The following is a 20807-nucleotide window of genomic DNA, read 5'->3' as shown; positions in this document are numbered from 1 at the left end:
TTAATACTGATTTTATGTATGAAAAACTATCAAAATAAGACTCTAACGTAGTGTTGAATGTATGTAACTTGGCTTGCACAGATGACCACTTGCCCCAAAGCAAGTTATGCCCTGAAACACTGAATCTGAAAAGGAGAAAAGGTACTGCACAAAAAAGGTACTGCACAAAAAATTGTGAAATATGCAGAGAGCAGTGTGCCCTGACTGATATATGGCTTGAGGAATTTGAGCAGCAGAATCTACAGAGGTCCCTTTGGTTAACAGCTTTCATGTATGCCTGACAACCTAAATTTCAACCTGCAATCTGCCTCACTGCCCAAACAACATCTCATGGACTGTCGCCTATGAGCTTAGATGTGAAAAGGCTTCATTCATGAAGTTTGGCAGTCCATAACTCTGCAAACAGCATCTGCGGATACAGCACACAGGAGCAGCTAAAAGAATGCTGCCCAGGGAAACCTTTTCACATGAACAATTGGCAGAAATCACTGCAGGAGACATGCTACATAAAAACTGATCCAGAACAGATCAAACGGATTTGTAACAACTGTTTAAAAAGTGCTGAGTCTTCTCTAGCAGCTTGTTTCATCAAAGGGAAAAATTGTAAGTTGTTATGATGACTTATGGGATGTTTCCCCTTTGAAAGAAGTGTGTAAACATACTTGGACACAGATTTGTTGCTGGGCTGGTTTAGCTTTTACAGATAATAGTAAAGTAGCCAGCACTTGGAACCTGATCTATCTGTCAAAAATGTGCAATTTGTCAGCCAGAAGATAAGACTGGGAAATTTATTTATTATTTATTTCCTTTTATTTTTATCCTGCCCTTCCGGCCAAGGCAGGCTTAGGGCGGCTTACAGCCTATTTGTAGTACAATAAAACACACAGTATTTAAAAAGATCAAACAGTTAAAACCATCATAATTTCAAAGTGCTAGTAGTACAGGTAATAAATGATGGCGGCGTTCTTCCGGCATCCAGATGGCAACAACCACCATTGTCCAGGTCCTTGCCAGTCTATTAGATGTTGATTTAACACTGACGGTATTAGTATTGGGGCCATGGCATCACCAGCGGCACCCTAATTGAAAGCCTGGTGGAAGAGCTCCGTTTTACAGGCCCTGTGGAACTGTAAAAGGTCCCGCAGGGCCCTGATGTCCTCTGGGAGCTCATTCCACCAGTACGGGGCCGCCACAGAAAAGGCCCTGGCCCTCGTCACAGCTAGCCTGGCTTCTTTAGGACCTGGAAGGGCCAAACAATGTTGAGACCCTGATCTTATTGCTCTCTGAGTAATATGTGGGGAAAGGCGGTCCCTTAGGTAAGTAGATTCCTGAACATATAGGGCTTTAAAGGTAAGAACCAGTACCCTGAACTGAATCCGGTATGCTATAGGCAGCCAGTGCAGTACTTTTAGGGCAGGCTGAATGTGCTCCCGCATAGGGAGGCACAACAACAGCCTCACCACTGCATTCTGCACCAGCTGCAGCTTCCGGATTTTGGACAAGGGCAGCCCCATGTAGACAGCATTGCAGTAATCCAATCTCGAGGTAACCATTGCATGGATCACTGTTGCCAGGTCATTGCGTTCAAGGAAGGGAACCAACTGCTTAATCAGCCGCAGATGGTAAAAGGCAGACTTCACAGTGGCTGCTACCTAGGCCTCCACTGTTAAGGAGGCGTCCAGGAGCACTCCCAAACTCCTAACCTCCGGCGCTGGCAGCAATGGTGCCCCATCGAAGGTTGGGAGAGGGATCCCTAACCTTAGCCCACTCTGACTCAGGCACAGGACCTCCATCTTCATCGGATTTAATTTCAATCGACTCAGTCTAAGCCAACCAGCCACAGCTTTCAACGCCAGGTCCATATCTTCTGGACTAGAGTCTGACTGGCGGTCCAACAACAGATAGAGCTGGGCGTCATCTACATACTGGCGACAACCCAACCCATACCTCCGGGCAATCTGGGCAAGGGGGAGCATATAGTTAAATAAAATCGGGGAGAGTACTGCCCCTTGTGGCACTCCGCAGACAAGCGGGTGCCTTTGGGACAGCTGTTCCCCCAATGCCACCCTTTGTCCCTGACCCTGAAGGAATGAGGAGAGCCACTGCAAAGCAAAGCCCTGAATCCCAGTGTCAGCGAGGCGGTGGGTCAGTAGTTGATGGTCGACCATGTCGAACGCTGCCGACAGGTCTAACAACAACAACACTGCCTTACCACCTCGATCCAGGTGCCCCCGAAGGTCATCTGTGAGGGCGACCAGGACCATCTCTGTCCCATGGCCTGGTCGGAAACCGGACTGAAAGGGATCTAAAGCAGGCACAGATGCAAATAATCACAATAAACGACACATTTGCACGGTTAGCTGTAAGACCAAGTAGTTTTGCCTTACTGCCAGAGAAATTTAACCCCCTCCTGCCCCAACACTATCCTGCATAGAATGTGCTTTCCAAGCAGTAGGCAGACATATTGCTAAAGCTGTACTGCACTGCACTGGAAAGCAGATTTATTATTGCCACTGACCACTCATCGCAGCCAGGAAAGCAGCAGCACTTGTACTACCTGGCACAGCCTGTCAACATTTTCTTCTGTTGGCATTACAAAATATATTGCTGGGACATCTGGAATAGGATCTCGATCAGAGTGCAGAAGACTGCAGAAATAAAAGAACAGACACAATTTATAAATATGCTCTTAGCAAAATGAAAAGAAAACCCTACTAGAAGAGTTGGCTTTTATACCCCAGTTTTCTCTACCCTAAGGAGTTTCAGAGCAGCTTACAATGTCCTTCCCTTCTTCTCCCCACAACAGACACCCTGTGAGGTAGGTGGGGCTAATAGAGCTCTGAGAGAACTGCTCTTGAGAGAACAGCTCTGAGAACTTTGACTGACCCAAGGTCACCCAGCAGGCTTCAAGGGGAGGAGAAGGGAATCAAACCCGGTTCTCCAGATTAGAGTCCACTGCTCTTAACCACTACACCATATTGGCTCTCCAGAAAGAACAAACGCTTTTGTGTGCAATGCTATGCACATTTACTTGGGAGTAAGCTCCACTAGGCAAAAGTGCTGACTTCCAGGTAATCAGGCATCAGAGCAGGTTGCACTACATTGTATATGTAATCTGCAGAGGAAATGTTGGTTGCCTGTTAACTGCAGTTTGACTGGAAGTCGGCCTTCTTTGCTCTTCCATCCATCCATTTAACCCAAAGCCAATCAACTTGCTGGCCCCATCTTAACTGCAGTTGAAAACAAAATAGCTGCCTTATACTGAGCCAGACTTTTGATTCATCTAGCTTAGTACTGTTGGGGTGGGGCCTTTCCCAGCACTTGCTATCTAAGATCCTTTGAGCTGAAGATTTGTTCATCTAAAGTATTTCTAAACTCTCCTTTCTCCAAATTACTATGATTCAAAATGCTAGGGACTGAACTTTCTGCATGCCACAAAATACTCTGCAACTGAAGACATGGCCCCACTCCAAGGATAATGAGGGGGAAACCTAGCCAATCTCTCCTTATATATAATTGAATAGTGGGTGCCAAAGTTCTAATTCTAAACGTATACAGCCTTTCTAGGTGCAGTGAGTGCACACCATCCCTCTGCAGAATATACCGACAGTGTACAATGCCCAAAGTCATACAAAGCAGGAAAATGACCTGACAATAAAGAGCCACGATCGGTGCAAGGGAGAAGCAAAAGAGAAGCCGGGATTTGGGGACGGAAAGAAGGAGGGAAGAGGACTGCGATATCATCCCTCACACGAGCACCTCGTCAGGTCGCTGGAAGCGCTGAGCGGGCCCGCCCCCTCCCGTCCATCCGTCGGCCGGTCAAATGGCTTGTTAAGAGCGAGCGGAGGGTGCCGTTGGAGCGGCTGCTTGTTAACAAGCTCTCCGGCGCGTTGATTGATGACCGCGGCTGGCGAAAAGTTCTTATCACGCCGGCCGGGATGTTCCTCTTTGCTCTCGGCCATGCCGGTCTGGGCCGCAAATCAAGGCCCGCCTTGGCAGAAGTGCCGGGCCTTAATTGGGAGGACATGGCTGCGGCCGTGAAACGCATGAGAGAGGAGCGACGGCGCCGTAGCTCAGGCCGTGTTTGGAGCCGGCCCAGATGCCACTGGGAGGGGCCGCTAATGACCGCTGCTGCCGGTTCATTCCAGCGGGCTGGGCCAGGTTGACCGTTTGCAGAGGAATTTGAGGAGCGAGGGGGAGATCTCCGGGCAAGACTGGATTGTTTTCTGGATCCAGATTTGAAATGGGGTTTTTGCAACCTGCTCCTGCTGGCGTCCACCGGAGAATCAGGCACGTTTAAGCGGGAACCAGCAGAACACAAACTGCTTGATACTGAGTCAGACCATTGGTCCATCCAATGTATTGCCTGGCAGCGGCTCTCCTGGGTCTCAGGCTCTGGTCTTTCACATCCCCTACTGCCTGGGACATGCCAGGGATTGAACCTTGGACCTTCTGCATGCCAAGTAGATGCTCTACCACTGAGCCACGGCCCCTCCCATGCATACTATGGATAAAGTTTGTCCAGTGCAAGACAAAAGCTAAGAAAGGGGCACAGTAAGCCGTTGCAAGCACTTGGAGCTGGTGTGTGATTCAGCAGAGAAGTATCCATCTCAGGGTCCCAAGTTCAAGTCCCGCCTCTGCCAGGGCCATAAAGAAGGAGGAGTTCTAATTCTAAAATGCACTCCCTTAGTGTATGGCTGATGGCACTGCTCCTCAGCATATATCACCACCAATCAGAAGGCAAAGCCCGGGTCTTTTGCATATGGAAGCTGATTGGACTTCACTCCATTCCACACCTCAAACTCCCCCCCACCCCGCAAGGCAGTTGGAATGTCAGTTGCATATGGAATCTGCTGTATTCTGGTGGTGTGCAGGTCCCAGATTCATGTTTTAAAAGCAGACTGACACTGTTTGCCCAAAGCCAGAGCACTCTCCCAGAGCCTCTTTCTAGATCCCGTTGTATTTATTTCCACAACGGGCCTTATTTCTAGTATACCTATATAGGATTAGTAAGGAACAAGAAAAAAAATGATACCTGAATTCAGGGCTCTTTTTGTAGCAAGAACTCCTTTGCATATTAGGCAACACACCCCTAATGTAGCCAATCCTCCAAGAGCTTACAGCAGCCCCTGCTACAAAAAGAGCCCAGCCTGGTGTGATTTTCTTAATGACTTGAAAAGGTATATGAAAATTGCTAGAAACAGTTAAAATATACTTTGTAGATTTTCTTATGTTCAGTAACTTGTACAATTATCAACTATTTTCCTAGTTTTCTCTTAAACTTGTAATGAATACAAAGAATTTAAAATCATGCTGCTTTATATGGAGACCGGTGGACATTCCTGTTCTTCAGTCTGCTCTTTATAAGAGAGAGAATGAAATCCTCAGCACAATCAATATCCTTCGGCTTTCTCATACTGATCAGTCAAGTATAAAGCTGCTGGCTTGGGACTTTGGACTATATCCCAACGATTATTAAATCTTAGAAATCATTTCAAATAACATATGAAGTCACGTAACCAAACCAAACTTGTAACACCTAACCATAAAATACTCACAGATGCAAAGTAATGCCCATGTCTCTTAGTTCTTTCACGGAAAGCAACGGAGATATTATATCTTGGCCAAATCTGTCATAAATGAGAACCTGCAAAAGAAAAATCAGTAACAAACATATACTTGCTTCCAATCTTAGGAAGTTCCATACACTCATGGGGAGAACCGCCTATACAGCCAGAGCTGTCACTGAATTTTTTTAACTCAGCCACCTGCAGGGCTGGATAGCCAAGTTCTTTTCCCATGTACTACTGCTATGCTATCAAAATTCATATAACTGGACTTAAACAGAAGCTGTGCACTAACTTTGTACCCTCGGATTCTGTTATTCAGCAGATGAAAAGTGTTTACCAACATTTAAGATGTGAAGGAAACACAAGCAAATCCTCATGTTTTAAAATTCCTTTTAAAAAAAAGAATGAAGATGGCAGATGAATATTTCACAAATGCGGGCAAGCAAAAAAGGCTAGTCTATAATACAAAATAGGGAAGGGAGCAAAAGTAGAGAAAGAAAAAGGTAATGTGGTGACTAAAAATTGTTCTATAAAATTAAGACTGCAGTCCTAATTAGGGTCACATTCTTTTAAGTTCACTGAAGTCAACAGGCTTGGAACAGTGTAACTCTGCTTAGGATTGTACTGTAAGGACACTTCGTTACAAACTAATGTTTCCAAGGGTTAAATTAGAGAAGACAGAGATCCACAACTGGATCTTCCCATAATTTTAAAAGTTAAAATGCTTCTGTTCCCTCTCTCCCCCACAAAGTTTTACCAATCAAAACTTATCCTCACTGTACTGTTATTGTAATCTCGGAAAGAAAAAAGATGAGCAAAAAAACTAATGCCCATCTTTTTTCCACGACTAGTAACAGTGTTGGAAGGGGAGATTTGGTATGGTATTGATATGAACAACAGTTGCATGCAGCTGCAATTTAGCTTTACAGAATGCTGGGAAGATCCAGTCATGAATCTTCCAGCACAGTGGCTGTTGATAAAAGAAGGCAGCTTTCTTTATCAATCTTCCACTCCAGTTTCATGCAACAGGCAATACTGTGTTAATCAACCATCTAAATATCCAATTTATTCTAGTTACTTAGGTATGGTTACATTCTCTGATTGGTACATTTAGTACCAGAATCTAAACAGTTATATAAGCTTTCATCAGCAGTAACTTCTCCAATATATAAATCTATTAACTAGCTCAGAAGCATCACTTTGAAAGTCACAACAAGCAAGTTAATCTAAAACTACAAATTACCAAGGATTTACCAAATCACTCAGGTTGATATAGTGTTTGACTTACTTTCCATACTGGTTCACCTGTGCTATTTTTAACAGGTGGTACATTAAAATTCAACATACGCTTCAGAGCCACTGAAAAAGAAAGAACAGATTTCTGTTATTATTAAATTTCTCCTTATCCCCCTCGTAGTAATCCAAGATGTTGAGTAACTTTGAAAATGTATAACTTTTGCCCTGACCTGGATAGCCCAGGCAAGCCCAATCTCATCAAATCTCAGAAGCTAAGCAAGGCCAACCCTGGCAAGTATTTGGATGGGAGACTTCCAAAGAATACCAGGGCCAGGATGCAGAGGCAGGCTATCAAGCCAAACATGCTCCATGCCCCAATAGTAGTTGCCAGAGGTCGCCATGACTTCCAGGCATGGGCACATACACACAAAATACAAAAACACCAAAAAAAGAAAACATAACTTTTAAAACTTATCCCAATACAGGTTTTCCACTTGTCTATTCCTATCCTTCATGAACCACATTCAACCCCCTGCTAACTCTTCTCTGACCATGCTGCTTACAACCCGTATGTCTTCACCACGGTGAGTATCCTTCCCCATCTGTCCTTTATGATTTAGCTACTGAGATCCTATTTCTCCTTCTGCTTCCCTATTCAGGACCTCAAAGTACCAACCATATGAACAGCTTCTTCCCCTCCTTCCAGTATCTTTCAGCAGTAGCCATGGAGCCACCTCTGTGCCATCTACCAATACAGTCAGCTCAGGCAGATCAAAGTGGGCACTCTAAGAGACAGACAAGTAAATTCTCACGTTGATCACTAGGAGGCAGGGAATGCTAAAGGTAGATTGCAGTGCAGCACTTCTGCTGCTGAGAAGGATGCGATGGGAAAGGGAGGGAAGAGATGGCTGCAACAGACTGGGTGGAGGAGAGGATAGAAGCAATGGTAGAGCCAACTCCTGAGTGCCAGTATTTAAAGGAGACAGGGATTTCTGTGTGGCAGTGCAGCCCAGAGAGCTCTTCTTAAGCATAGCACAATATGGAAGATCCTCTAATCTTCTCCTCATTTGGAACTAGGTAGAGAGAGACAGTGAATCATTCTGACTATGCAGCATTCTGGCAGGAGCAGCAATGATAAAATTTGGGGTTGGCTAGTATGAACAGTGCAAACTTGACGGCTTCTACTCTTAGTGCCTTCATCGTTGCTTTTTCATTTCCAGAAGTTTCAGAAAGCCATTCCCCACCTGCTACTGAGATACCACCGATACCGAGAACTCCAACCTCCTTCTCCACTGAGAAAGTAATATTACAAATACACCACTGCTCCTCTAGCCAAATGTTTAATGTAATCTTGAAATGGAGAGAGCAACCAAAAAGAGAAAACACTGTAATAATAGATTATCCTAATTAAACATATTAACTAGGAAAATCCACATTATGACAATTTAGACTGTCACAGAGATAAGACCTCAAGACATGATTGAGATGTGGTCCAGTCTTGGAGCTAATAAGAAAGATGATTCTGAATTTAGTCCCAAGAGGTGCTCACAGTATCTGGTGTAAGATGAAAGTGTAATCAAATCGCTCAGAAATAGCGACCACAAAGCTTTCAAATTTTACATGTTTGTGGATGGAAAGTTGCCTAGGAAATTGAATACAGTCACATTTACCTTCAGAAGAAATAACTTTTTAAAAATGAGGGGATTTCTAAAAAAGGAAATTGAAAGAAAATGTCAGGAGAGTCAAGAAGCTTGGTAATTAAACATACTTGCATAAGAGTTCAGATGAAATTGGAAGCAGGCAATGGTAAATTACCCTTTATTTAAAAGGCAAGTAAAATACTTTTAAAAAGTGGAAACTTTGCCCCCAAAAGGAAACTAAAATCTGGCAAAGCAAATATAAGATGATTGGGCAAGGAATTTTAGAAGTATGTTATTGTAGACACTGAAACTAACAAGAACTACATAATTAAATACAACAGAAGCAAAATCAAGTCAGAGATGTGGTAGGACCATTATAGTAAAAAAAGTGAAAGGATTACTGAAGGAGGATGGAGACACTTCAAAAAAAGCTGAACGAACTGTTTGCAGGCATCATCTAAAATTTCAGATCTTCCAAAAATGCCCGGTTGGTCCAGTCATAATTTCTATATATATGGTTGCATGAAGGAAACAAAAGAAACGCTTTTCTATCAATGATTGTCCCATATCAAAAGGATATCACAGCTATAAAAAGTACAAAATGATCAAAAGGCTGAACACCTGCCTTGTGATGAAAAGGGAATGGGCCTTTTTAATTTAGAAAAAAAGATGGCTAAGGGGAACATGAAAGGTGTTTTAAAAATTCTAAATGTTATAAAAACCAGACAGAGAACTTTTTTATTCCATTCTCACAATCAAAAGTCAGGACAAACAAAAGGAAATACTTCTTCACCGAACATATAATTGTGTTGCTTCCCACAGAGGATTTCAACAGACAGAAAAGGACAGGTTTCTCCATGGCCAACGTGACTCCGTCCTCATACAGTTCCTGGGGGTTCTTTTCCTCCAAGAGCAGCATGAGGGGGACATTTTGGGACAGGGAACAAAGAAATCACATTCCACAAACTGAAATTACTTCCTTCCATGGAAACTACTAAAGGATTCAAGACCTCCATTTTACAAAATACGCTGCCAACTAGGTGGATCATGGCCACTGGTTTAGATTACTTTAATAGTTTAGAATAGATGGATTTTAAAAATGCATGAAAATTAACTGTGAAATCCTTAGAACACTTTAATTCAAGTAAGCCCCACTGACTAGATTTGACTAAGATTCTAATTAACCTGTTTAGGATGACACTGTAAATCTATCAATACTGATTAGTTATTATGGCCACAGTTCAGAAAAGCCTTTGAGTACCACACAATAGGACAAACAAGACAGGAAGGAGAGTGCTGAGTCTTCTGGGGAAATGGCGTGGCATCCAGGATGATTCTCAGGCTGCTCCTGAGTTCCCCCGCCCTTCTTGCTTCTTCTGGAGACACCCCCCCCCCGAACTGTGTGTCGTGTTGGGCTTCTCCTGGATCTCTCAGAGGGAGGCCAGGTGCAGGAGACTTGTGCAGTCCCCCCCCCCCACAACGGTGGTTAGCGGGGGAGAGATAGTTCTGTCCCGATGCAGGAGCAAGAGGAGGAGCAGGCATGGTTCCATGCCCTATATTAGCTGCAACCTCCCTTTTTAGACTTTGTTTTTCAAGTTTGATTTGCAACAAAGGTAAAGGCGTTTGTCCGTTTGTGTCCTCTTATTATCTGTTGAAGACCTTCATGGAATGACCCTTTAAAAATATCTCCAACGCTGGAAACAATTTGTGGCTGTGAAAAGGAGTGGAGCAAAAGAAATGAAAAGGGCGATGATAGGGGAGAACGAAGAAACCCCAGCAGAGGAAATGATAGCGATAGACTTACAAAATACCGAAGTGGGACAGTTAACTCTGGAACAGTTCAAAGAATTCCTGATTAATGAGGTGCGACTGGCAGTGGAGGAAGCCTGTAAAAACATCATCAAGAAACTTCAAAACCCCGAAGCAGAACTCGAGAATGAGGAGGAGCCTCCACTATATCAGTTAACCCCTGAGATTCCAAAGAACAGGACGATAGCAAGAAAGAAAAGATACAGGATTCATCTCTTATTTTTACAAAGAAAAGAAGAGACGGTTCTAGGCAAGATAAAGAATTAAAGAACTCTGTAAAACTCGCTGAGAGAATAGAACTTATAAAAGGGATCAGGTGAAAAGAGAATAAATCAATTGAAAAAAGATCAAGGCATCCCCATACGAAAAACCACAAAGAAAACAAAACAGAACTGGTAAAACAGAAAAGGTGGAACCTGGAAGCGAAATACCTCGAGTATAAAGGGGCAAGACATTTATTTGTGCCCAAGAAGACAATGCTGCAGTATGTACCTGGCGGCAAAATAACCTCTTCTGCCTGTTTAAATTATGGAATGTTCAATGGTTTTTGTGTTGGAAGTTTAAGTATCGGGTAGTCTAACTGTTTGCATGTTCAAACGTCGGTAGCAAAGTTCTGTATATTCCGTAAATTAAACGGTAATAATGGACAACTATGGCCTTGGAGAACAAAATGAAGCAGGGCAAAGGTTAACAGAGTTTTTTCAAGAGAACACACTGATCATAGCGAACACCCTTTTCCAACAACCTAAGAGGCGACTCTACACATGGACATCACCAGACCCATCTGACAACACCAAAATCAGATTAACTATATAATTTGCAGTCAAAGATGAAGAAGCTCTATCCAGTCAGTAAAAACAAGACCTGGAGCTGACTGTGGCTCAGATCATGAGCTACTCGTTGCAAAATTCAGGCTTAAACTGAAGAAAGTTGGGAAAGCCACGAGGCCATTCAGGTTTGACCTGGATCACATCCCTTATGAATATACAGTGGAGATGAAGAATAGGTTTAAGAGAGTAGATCTGATAGACAAAGTGCCTGAAGAACTATGTTTGTGACACTGTACAGGAGGCAGCCATCAGCACCATCTCAAAGAAAAAGAAATGCAAGTGGCTGTCTGATGAGGCTTTACAAATAGCAGAGGAAAAAAGGAAAGCGAAAGGCAAAGGTAAAAAGGAAAGATTTTCCCTACTGAATGCAGATTTCCAGAGAACAGCAAGGAGAAATAACAAGACCTTCCTGAATGAACAATGCAAAGTAATAGAGGAAAACAACAGAATAGGAAGGACTAGAGACCTCTTCAAGAAAACTGGAGAAATCAAGGGAACATTCCGTGCAAAGCTGGCTATGACAAAAATGGTAGGGACCTAACAGAAGCAGAAGAGATTAGGAAGAGATGGCAAGAATACACAGAAGAACTATACAAGAAGGATCTAAATGTCCTTGACAACCACGATGGTGTGATCACTGACCTCGAGCCAGACATCCTGGAGTGTGAAGTCAAATGGGCCTTAGAAAGCATTACTAACAACAAAGCTAGTGGAGGTGATGGTATCCCAGTTGAGCTATTCAAAGTCTTAAAAGATGATACTGTTAAAGTGCTGCACTCCATATGCCAGCAAATTTGGAAAATGCAACAGTGCAATCTACTTCTGCTTCATTGACTATGCTAAAGCCTTTGATTGTGTTGATCACAACTAACTGTGGCAAGTCCTTAAAGAGATGGGAGTACCAGACCACCTCACATGTCTCCAGAGAAACCTGTATAAGGGTCAAGAAGTGACAGTTAGAACCGGATATGGAACTACTGATTGGTTTAGTATCGGAAAAGGAGTACGACAAGGATGTATATTGTCACCCTGCTTATTTAATTTATATGCAGAGTACATCATGTGAAATGCCGGCCAGGATGAATCACAAGACTGAACTAAAATTGCCTGGAAAAACAACCTCAGATATGCAGACGATACCACTTTAATGGCAGAAAGTGAAGAGGACCTCAAGAGCCTCTTGCTGAGTGTCACAGAGGAGAGCACAAAGGTTGGCTTGAAACTCAATATAAAAAAACCTAAGATCATGGCATCCAGCCCCATCACTCCTTGGCAAACAGAAGGGGAAGTCATGGAAGCAGTGACAGACTGGGATCCAAGATCACTGCAGATGGTGACTGCAGCCATGAAATTAAAAGACGCCTACTCCTTAGGAGGAAAGCAATGGCAAACCTAGACAGCATAATAAAAAGTAGAGACATCACCCTGCCAACAAAAGTCCGTATGGTCAAAGCAATGGTATTCCCAGTAGCAATGTATGGCTGTGAGAGTTGGACCATAAGGCAGGCTGAGCACCGAAGAATAGATGTGTTTGAATTATGGTGCTGGAGAAGACTCTTGAGAGTCCCTTGGATTGCAAGAAGATCAAATCAGTCAATCCTAAAAGAAATCAATCCTGACTGTTCCCTGGAAGGCCAGATACTGAAGCTGAAGCTCAAATACTTTGGCCACCAAATGAGAAGGGAGCACTCACTCTAGAAGATCCTGATGCTGGGAAAGCTTGAAGGTAAAAGAAAAAGGGGACGGCAAAGTATGAGATGGTTAGACAGTGTCATCGATGCAACAAACATGAAATTAGGCATACTCCGGAGCACGACAGAAGACAGGAGGGCCTGATGTGATGTGGTCCATGGGGTCGCAAAGAGTTGGACTCAGTTGTGCAACTGAACAACAACAAACAGTATAGGCATATCTGTTGACAGCACTCTCACTGCTTCACCTGGGTGAGGTGCACAGAGACAGTAACATTTACATCAAAAAGTTCTCATTTATGGACTCTTTCTTATGCCTTGCCAAGCATTTATTCTCAGATCTTCAAGTAACATTTGAGGATAAGTGTTCTTTGTACTAAAATCCTCCAGGACAGTCACTTGTGCAATTATGACAGTCTTACCTTCCCAGGTTTTTTTTTTATATTAACTTATTTATCAATTCTACCCGATTATTACAAAATGATTTCAAGTCAGCGGTATACGGATGTGTTTATAAGAAGGAAACCAAGTGGGGGACGTCAGTGAAGAAACTCCCTCAGTAATTACAGCGCCTTGGTCCCTGTGGGGGCAACGTGCTCAAAAAGAGAATTTAAAGCTCCCTCCTAAATAGGCCAGCGAGAAAGTTAAGAAAGCCCTCCTCTCTGAAACACGAAGCCCCAGATTTCAGGTGGGAGCACAGAAAAAAAGGTTCTGAAAACCAACCGGGGACGACGACGACGAATACACGCCTTCTTCCGCATGAGATAACAATAATAAATCCCCCGGCAAAGCCTCAAACCGACACCGTCCCAGCCCAACGTTTCTTGAGGACGGTGTGGGCGAGCGAGGAAGCCAACCACTCACCCGTCTGTTTCTCCCGGATGCTGGCCGCCATCTTTCTCTCGGTTCTACTCAACTCCGCCCCTTCACCCCTGCGCGTACAGTCGGCGGCAGACGTGGCGGCCCGGGCCGGCTCCAGCCTCAGCCAAGACGTGGCGCGGCGGGCGGAGCTTCTTGCAAAGACTGAGCTTCCTCATCTGCGGCTGGCCGTTTTGTAGAGAAGGGAAAACCAGCGGCAGAGAAGCGCCGTCGTAGCCCTCGGGTTCGGCCGAGTCTGCAGGAGCCGGAAGTTGGGGTCTGTCCTAGTTGTTCCTGTTCTCTCTGGCACTGCTGCAACGACTGTATCCAAACTTCTCTTGGGCATCTGGCGAACAGCTCGTAGAGTCCCGCCCTCGCGACCTTTTGAGAGGGGCGGGAAGAGCCGCCGGCCTGGCGGCGCTGCAACCATATTTTTATTCTGGACTGGGGGAACTAGCCCCCCCCCCCCCGCGTCTGTAGCCGCTAACGAAGATGGGCTTTTCAGTGGATATCGTTTTGAACCGGTGTGGCTTTGTAGCATCTCACAGCCGTTTTTGATGTGAATGTTATTGGCTCTGAGCACCTCACCCAGCTGAAGCAGTGAGGGTGCTGCCAACAGATATGCGTATACTGTAGTACATCATGAAAACACAAAAGGACCAAAATGTTCAGTCCTAAAGGTGTTTGTGCAGAAAGCCGGAATCTAACAGACGTGCATCTTTCTGCATTAAACAAGCTCCAACTCACGGAAATAAATGATAGTCTTTAAGGTAACACTGAAATTCTGTTTTAAAAATCAACATGGACTTAAGCAAGATTGGAGTAAAGAGCTCCGTGTACGAGAGGCCATTCCTTTCACTGAAAATGTACAAGAACAAAGTTTGAGTCTAGTGTCACCTTTAAGACCAACAAAGTTTTATTCAAGGTGTAAGCTTTCATGTGCATGCACACGTCTTCAGATACAATGAACTGGAAGTTAACAATCCATATAAGAGGAAGGGTAGGAAATTAGCATACAGCATAATGAAGATATTTAACAGGAATAACAAACTTAGGTTACCATTTCTTTGGGTTTAATTCTGGGGAAAGACATAATGAAAGAAATGTGTCAAAATTGGAGACTGATGAGCCCCTGTAGATAGAGAAACACAGCAGTGATACTCAGTGGTTCAAGAGCAACCTGTGGCTCCCATGGCACCAACCCTGTGTTCTCAGAAAGTGGGCAACTTCTTTAGAAATCAGTACAATTTCATTATTATCATCATCATTACAAGTGGAGACCCACAAGAAACTTGCGGGATGGTTATCCTATTCCTGACACCTTTGCTTCCTCCTGTCTCCCTTTACCTCTCTCACACTTTTTCTCCCTTCTTCCCCCCCTCTCCTCCATGTATGGTTTGGAGGGTGAAGTCTATGGCATTATACTGATCTGTAGTTCCTCCCCTACTCAAATCTTCCCCTCCCCAGGCTCCACCCCTCAAATGTCCAGGAATTTCCCAACCTGGAGTTGGCAACACAATTTCCTTCCCACCCAACAGTGAACCTACATTTATCTGCCTCTCTGTCTTCAGCTTTCCGTCTTCACACCCCTCCCCCACAGCCTCTACCTAGGAAAATTTACAGTCTTTCTCCACAGTGGGGACCAAAGCAGCTTACATTATTCTCTCCTCCTTTTTATCTGCACAACAACCCTGTGAGGTTGGCTAGGCTGAAAGTATGTGACCGGTCCAAAATCACCCAGTCAGCTTCCATCGCAAGATGGGGATCTGAATCTGGGTCTCGCAGACCCTAATCTGAAGCTCTAACTGTTACATCACACTGGCTTTCATAGGATGGCTGCTGATTAACAGTAGCAAGCAGCTGGGCCTACTTGAGTCATGCAAATCAGGTGGTATCAAGTCACCCAGAGGGTGCTGCCTAGGGATGCCAGCCTCCAGGTGGGATCTGGGGATCCCCTGAAATTACTGCTCATCTCCAGACTACAGAGATAATTTCCCATGGAGAAAATGGATACTTTGGAGGGTGGACTCTGTGGCATTGTACCTCACTGAGGTCCCTGTCCTCCTCAGGCTCCACCCGCAAATCTCCAGGAGTTTCCCAGCCTGTATCTGGCAACCTTACCCACCATCCCCTGCTGGTGGCTGGGGGGGGGACCTGGTGACCCTAACTGCTGCCAGGCCTAGGGTTGCCAACCTCTAAGTGGGGCCTGGAGGACCACCACCCCAGAATTACCTGAACTCAAGACAATGGCGGCTTCAGGGCCATTATGGATCTTCGGGATCTGAATCGATACGATCCAAATTGTCACCTTACAGTCTGTTCTTCCACTGATTCCCAAGGCTGCGTGGCTAGCGTCTGTTGATCTCCAGGAAGTGTATTTTCACATCACTATCCGTCCCCAACATCAAAAGTTGGAGTCTGTCACTCGTTCTCACTCAACTTATGTCCAAGCTGTTCCAGCCCATGGCTACGGTTGATCTCAGGTTGCTCTCCTGGAAGACGGCCTTCCTTATAGCAATTACTACTGCATGCAGAGTAGGGGAACTAACTGCCTTTCGGGCTGATCCCTATACAATTTTTCATAGGGAGAAGGTTTCTGCTTTTCACCTGTCCCAGTCATCTGTCTTACCTTCTTTCTTTCCGAATCTGACTGATGCTCCTCAGAGAGCCCTCCACTGTCTTGATTTACATAGGACACAGCCTATACGTAAATCTCCTTGGCTGTTCTCTGCCTATGGCCCCCCTCATGTGGGGGAGCCGATTTCCTCTCAACGCTTGTCTAAATGGGTGACTTCCACCATAGTCCTTTGGTATGAGCTTCCACGTCAACCCGTTCCTACCTGTGTCACTGCCCATTCCACATGGGCTTTCCTGGCTGGTATTCTGCTGGCGGACATCTGTGCGGCTGCTACGTGGTCCTCGGCATCGACCTTCGTGACCCACTATGCACTCGACGTCCGAGCTCGACGGGATGCTGCATTTGGCCAGTCGGTGCTGCGATCTCTCTTCGCTTGACCCTGCTGCACCCCAGGGTGTTTTTTCTCACTGATGACGCTGTGTTCCCTCTAAGCTGTGGACTCTTGTGAGCAAAAATTCTACTTTGTGACCTACTGGCATTAAAGCGGTGAGCAAGTTATTTGGCTACTGCATAAATGAGTTTGCTCTGGAGCCATCCTTCCTGAGCTAAGACAAAAATGTGTGAACCAGAGGCTAAAAAACTGTGAGCTAGTTCACACTAACTCAGCTTAGAGGGAACACTGGTCTTAACCAGTATTCTTTGTGTTTTTTGCAGCTGCCAGTTCCCTACTCCAACTGGTCCAACTCTTGTAATCACCCATGTGTGGGACTGCACAGAGACTACGACGAAGATAAACAGGTTGCTTACCTGTAACTGATGATCTTCGAGTGGTCATCTGTGCAGTACCACAATCCCACCCAGCCTTCCCCACTGCTGGCATCTCCTGTTCACCTTTCTTTGGCTTGATGGGACTTACCGGTAGCAGTCAAAGGAACCGAATGGGAGGCGGCGCCCTCCCCCGCTCCAGGCATGCACAGTACGTGCCTGCTCCCCAGGGCGGGAAGAGAGCCCGCCAAAAAGTTTTCTGAGGCAAAGCTCTAGACGTTTCTCCGGTCGAGGTCGTGCGCAGGCGCCCAACCCATGTGTGGGACTGCACAGAGACCACGACGAAGATCTTGAAGATCAGCAATGTTAGAGAAGCATTTTTTTAAAAAACAAAAAACATCCAGTCTGGTAGAATTATGGAGAACTCAAAAGCCTGCACACTCTTTTGTGTCATAACTCTGTCTTGCAAACCCTTCTTACTACAAATACATAAGGGCTGGCTAAGGTTCAACAATGGCGGAGAAAAACAATTCTACATGCTCTGAGGTACTCTCGACAATTAAAAGGTTTATAATATTGGTTGTGTTTGTTTGGAGCACTACACAAGACACAAGAGTAGTTATGGTGGTTGATGGGAATTACAAATGTGGCTCTCTGCATTCTGTAGAGTGAGTACCACTGACCCAGAAAATGGGGCCTGGTTCAGATAGGGGGTATTCTGTAGACTTGGGGGACCACCAAGGTTTGCAGAAATTGTGAAAAGTGAAAAAGGGGAGGGGGGCATTGTCTTTGCTTGTGTAGACAACATAAAGGAGTATATCTGGACTGGAAATTGGCAGAGGTAGTGTGAGTCTGCCACCTGAGCTGGATGGATGGACAGAGGAAGAGGAGGGAAGAGCCAGAGGCACCAGTGCATGCAGAGGGAGGAGAGAACAAGAGCTACTGCCGCATGAGTCAGGCACATGGGGAAGGGACAGACAGAGCAACCCACTGCAAGAGCCAGCAAGGCAGGCAGGTGCGGGGAAGGAGAAGTGGAGAGCTGGAGCTGCGGGCTCCTGGCCATATACTTCGGCAGCCACTTGTGGTTGTGCTGTAGGCAGGCAGGCTGGCCTGCCATTAAGTGGGTTGCCTAGTGAAAGGGGGGAAGGATGGGACCTTCCATGTGAGTCTTGCAGGGACCCCACTTGTTACTGATGACTGGCATGTTGATTAATAATTCTATCCTTTTGTCCCGCACCAAATATCTTAGAAGGCCTTTCATCAATATTAGTAATTAATTATGGGAAATCAAAGGTCTTAATATTCTCAAAGAAATGGTGCCTATATAAATGGCGTATTGGTTCTAATGCAATCGAACAAGTGAATACCTTTAAGTATCTTGAGGTTACCTTTAATTACAATCTCGGATGGTCAGAACATTGAAACAGAACTATAAGACTAGTGAAATGTTCGATGGCACAAATCAACAAATTTTACTATTTAGGAAGTAACCAATTTGTTCCGGCAGCCATGAAAATTTACAATGCAAAAGTTCTCCCTCAACTGTTATATGGCATCCCTTTGTGGATTAGTGCTTTTAATTCCAATATGGACAGTATACAAGCAAATGTACAAGCAAATTTGTCCCCTATCTATCTATATGTGCAGTTAGGCCTGCACCTTTTAGAAAACAGGGCTTTAAGTATTGGATAAAAATCCATTTTAGATTAGAACCTGGAAGTCTACTATCTTTCCTAAAGAAAGATTGGCATAGTACCATTTGGTTTTCCACCTTTATCAATAAGTTCCAGAAATTAGGTATTGCGATAGATTCTCTTCTTTTATGTGATGAACCACATATTATATAAGAACGGTTCAACAAAGACATATGGATCATGAATTTAAAAAAATGTTCCCCCTGCCACCCTCCTATTTGCTCAGCAGCCAGTCTAGGTATCTACCAAAAACATGGAGTGATGTCTCACTAGTTTACCATCTTAGATTCTACACTGTGCCTTTACTCTGGCCCACCTGCATGCCTCTCCATCGAAAGTTCTCTATGGCAGATTCAGGTAAATACCCTTTCCAAAAAGGCTGTGCCCATGTGAACTGGGAACTCCTGATTCCTTATCCCATATTATTTTGAAGTGCCCATTATTTGTGTCCCAGCACAGTCTATTTTTATTTACTTTCCAAATAACAATCTTACAGATGAGAAAATGCCGTCAGCTTTTAGAAGGTGCAGATTCTAAAACCACCATATGTGTTGCAGTTTTTAGCAGAAGCATATAAAATCAAAATTGAAACACACCCGTAGATTTTAACCAACTAAAAGATGTCTGCTCCTCTTTGATATTTTATATTTGATACACTACTATTTTAAAATTATGTTTTATGCTCTATTTATATTTATCAGATTATTTATATATGCACTGATAATCATATGTAACTATTTCTGTTTTTTATGCCAATAAAGGTATGTGATGATTAATAATTCATTAAGTTTCCACAGCCCAAACACGGAGTGTTGCAAGTCTTTTCTTAGGAAGTGGCACACATGACAGTTCATACTAAGTAATAAATATACACAGGAGCAACCTGCACAATTGTTTTAGGGTAATATCATAAATCTGTACATGGTTCATACTTGGATTACTGCCAACTTTTCCTTTTCTGTAAACCATCTCTAAGATGGTTTCCTTTTCTGTAAACCATCTCTAAAAAGCCCTTTGGTCCCATAACAAGTTTTACCTTCCACTTCCTTCTAGTACCCCATCCAACATACCTTTACCTAAAGGATTTGATTTTTGTCTTTCAAGAGCCATGTATGACTTAGTATTAGTTGCATAAAATAAATTTTCCTGATGTGTTTCATTAAAAAAACAGGTTGCTTACCAGTAACTGGTGATCTTCGAGTGGTCATCTGTGCATTCACACCAATGGGATCTAGCGCGCCTGCGCTGGATCTGCCGGTGCTGTAGCAAACTCTTTTAACGGATTTTTGCACCTAGCCCCTCCGGGCATGCGCAGGAGCCCCACTGCGCATGCCCAGAGGGATGGGCGCGGACATCCCGCCAGTTCCTACAAACTGCCACGTATCAACTCCCAATAAAACAGAAGAAGACAGCAGCGGGGCAGGAGGGCGGGTGGTGTGAATGCACAGATGACCACTAGTTACTGGTAAGCAACCTGTTTATCTTCTTCGTGGTCTCTGTGCTTCACACCAATGGAAGATTAGCAAGCAGTAGCCTACCTGGAGGTGGGTGCTGTCAGGTGTTTACTGCTTAGCCGAAGATAAAATCTGACGTCCCATGTTGTAACCAGTGGTTTTGCGGACGTCTAGGGCGTAGTGCCTGATGAAGGTGTTAGGCGTAGCCAAGTTGCAGCTTTGCAAATGTCTTGCAACGGGACTCCCTTGAGAAACGCAGTGGATGTTGCAACAGCTCTTGTGGAATGAGCCCGAAGAGGGCCTGGCAACGGCTGTTTCGACAGTAGGTAGCAAAGTTGTATTAGACCTACGATCCACTTGGATAAACGCTGGGCTGTAATTGGAGTGCCCAGACGAGGGGTAGCGTATGAGACAAAAAGCTTTGACGTTTGTCTGGTGGAGCGTGTCCTATCTAGATAAAAGAGAAGGGCCCGCTTCACATCCAAATTATGCATCAGCCTGTCTTCCTGTGATTTCGGATCAGGAAAGAAATCAGGGAGGTAAACTTCAGACTGTAAATGGAATTCGGATACCACCTTGGGTAGGAAGGAAATGTCTGGCACCAGACGGACCCCATGCGGGAGGAAGGATAGATAAGGTGAGTCGTGTCTGAAAGCCAGAAATTCGCCTACTTGCCTGGCCG

At 44.6% G+C, this 20807-nt stretch overlaps 1 protein-coding gene across 1 annotated transcript in view; it reads right to left on the bottom strand.

Moving 5' to 3' along the window:
• SCFD1 (sec1 family domain containing 1) overlaps positions 1–13950 on the bottom strand; it is an 83386-nt gene extending 69436 nt beyond the window's left edge. The window contains exons 1-4 of the mRNA XM_015421790.1: positions 13641–13950; positions 6859–6929; positions 5559–5647; positions 2558–2648 (exon numbers count right to left, since the gene is read on the bottom strand). Of these exons, the coding sequence (XP_015277276.1) occupies positions 2558–2648; positions 5559–5647; positions 6859–6929; positions 13641–13671 (282 nt within the window). The 5' untranslated portion in view covers positions 13672–13950. The remainder of the gene's footprint in view (positions 1–2557; positions 2649–5558; positions 5648–6858; positions 6930–13640) is intronic.
• Between the last annotated feature and the right edge of the window lie 6857 nt (positions 13951–20807).

Source organism: Gekko japonicus, unplaced genomic scaffold (genome assembly GCF_001447785.1).
Source record: "Gekko japonicus isolate JY-2015 unplaced genomic scaffold, Gekko_japonicus_V1.1 scaffold797, whole genome shotgun sequence".
NCBI lineage: Eukaryota > Metazoa > Chordata > Lepidosauria > Squamata > Gekkonidae > Gekko > Gekko japonicus.
Note: the sequence above shows the minus strand (reverse complement) of the source record. Positions and strands in the feature narration are given on the sequence as shown.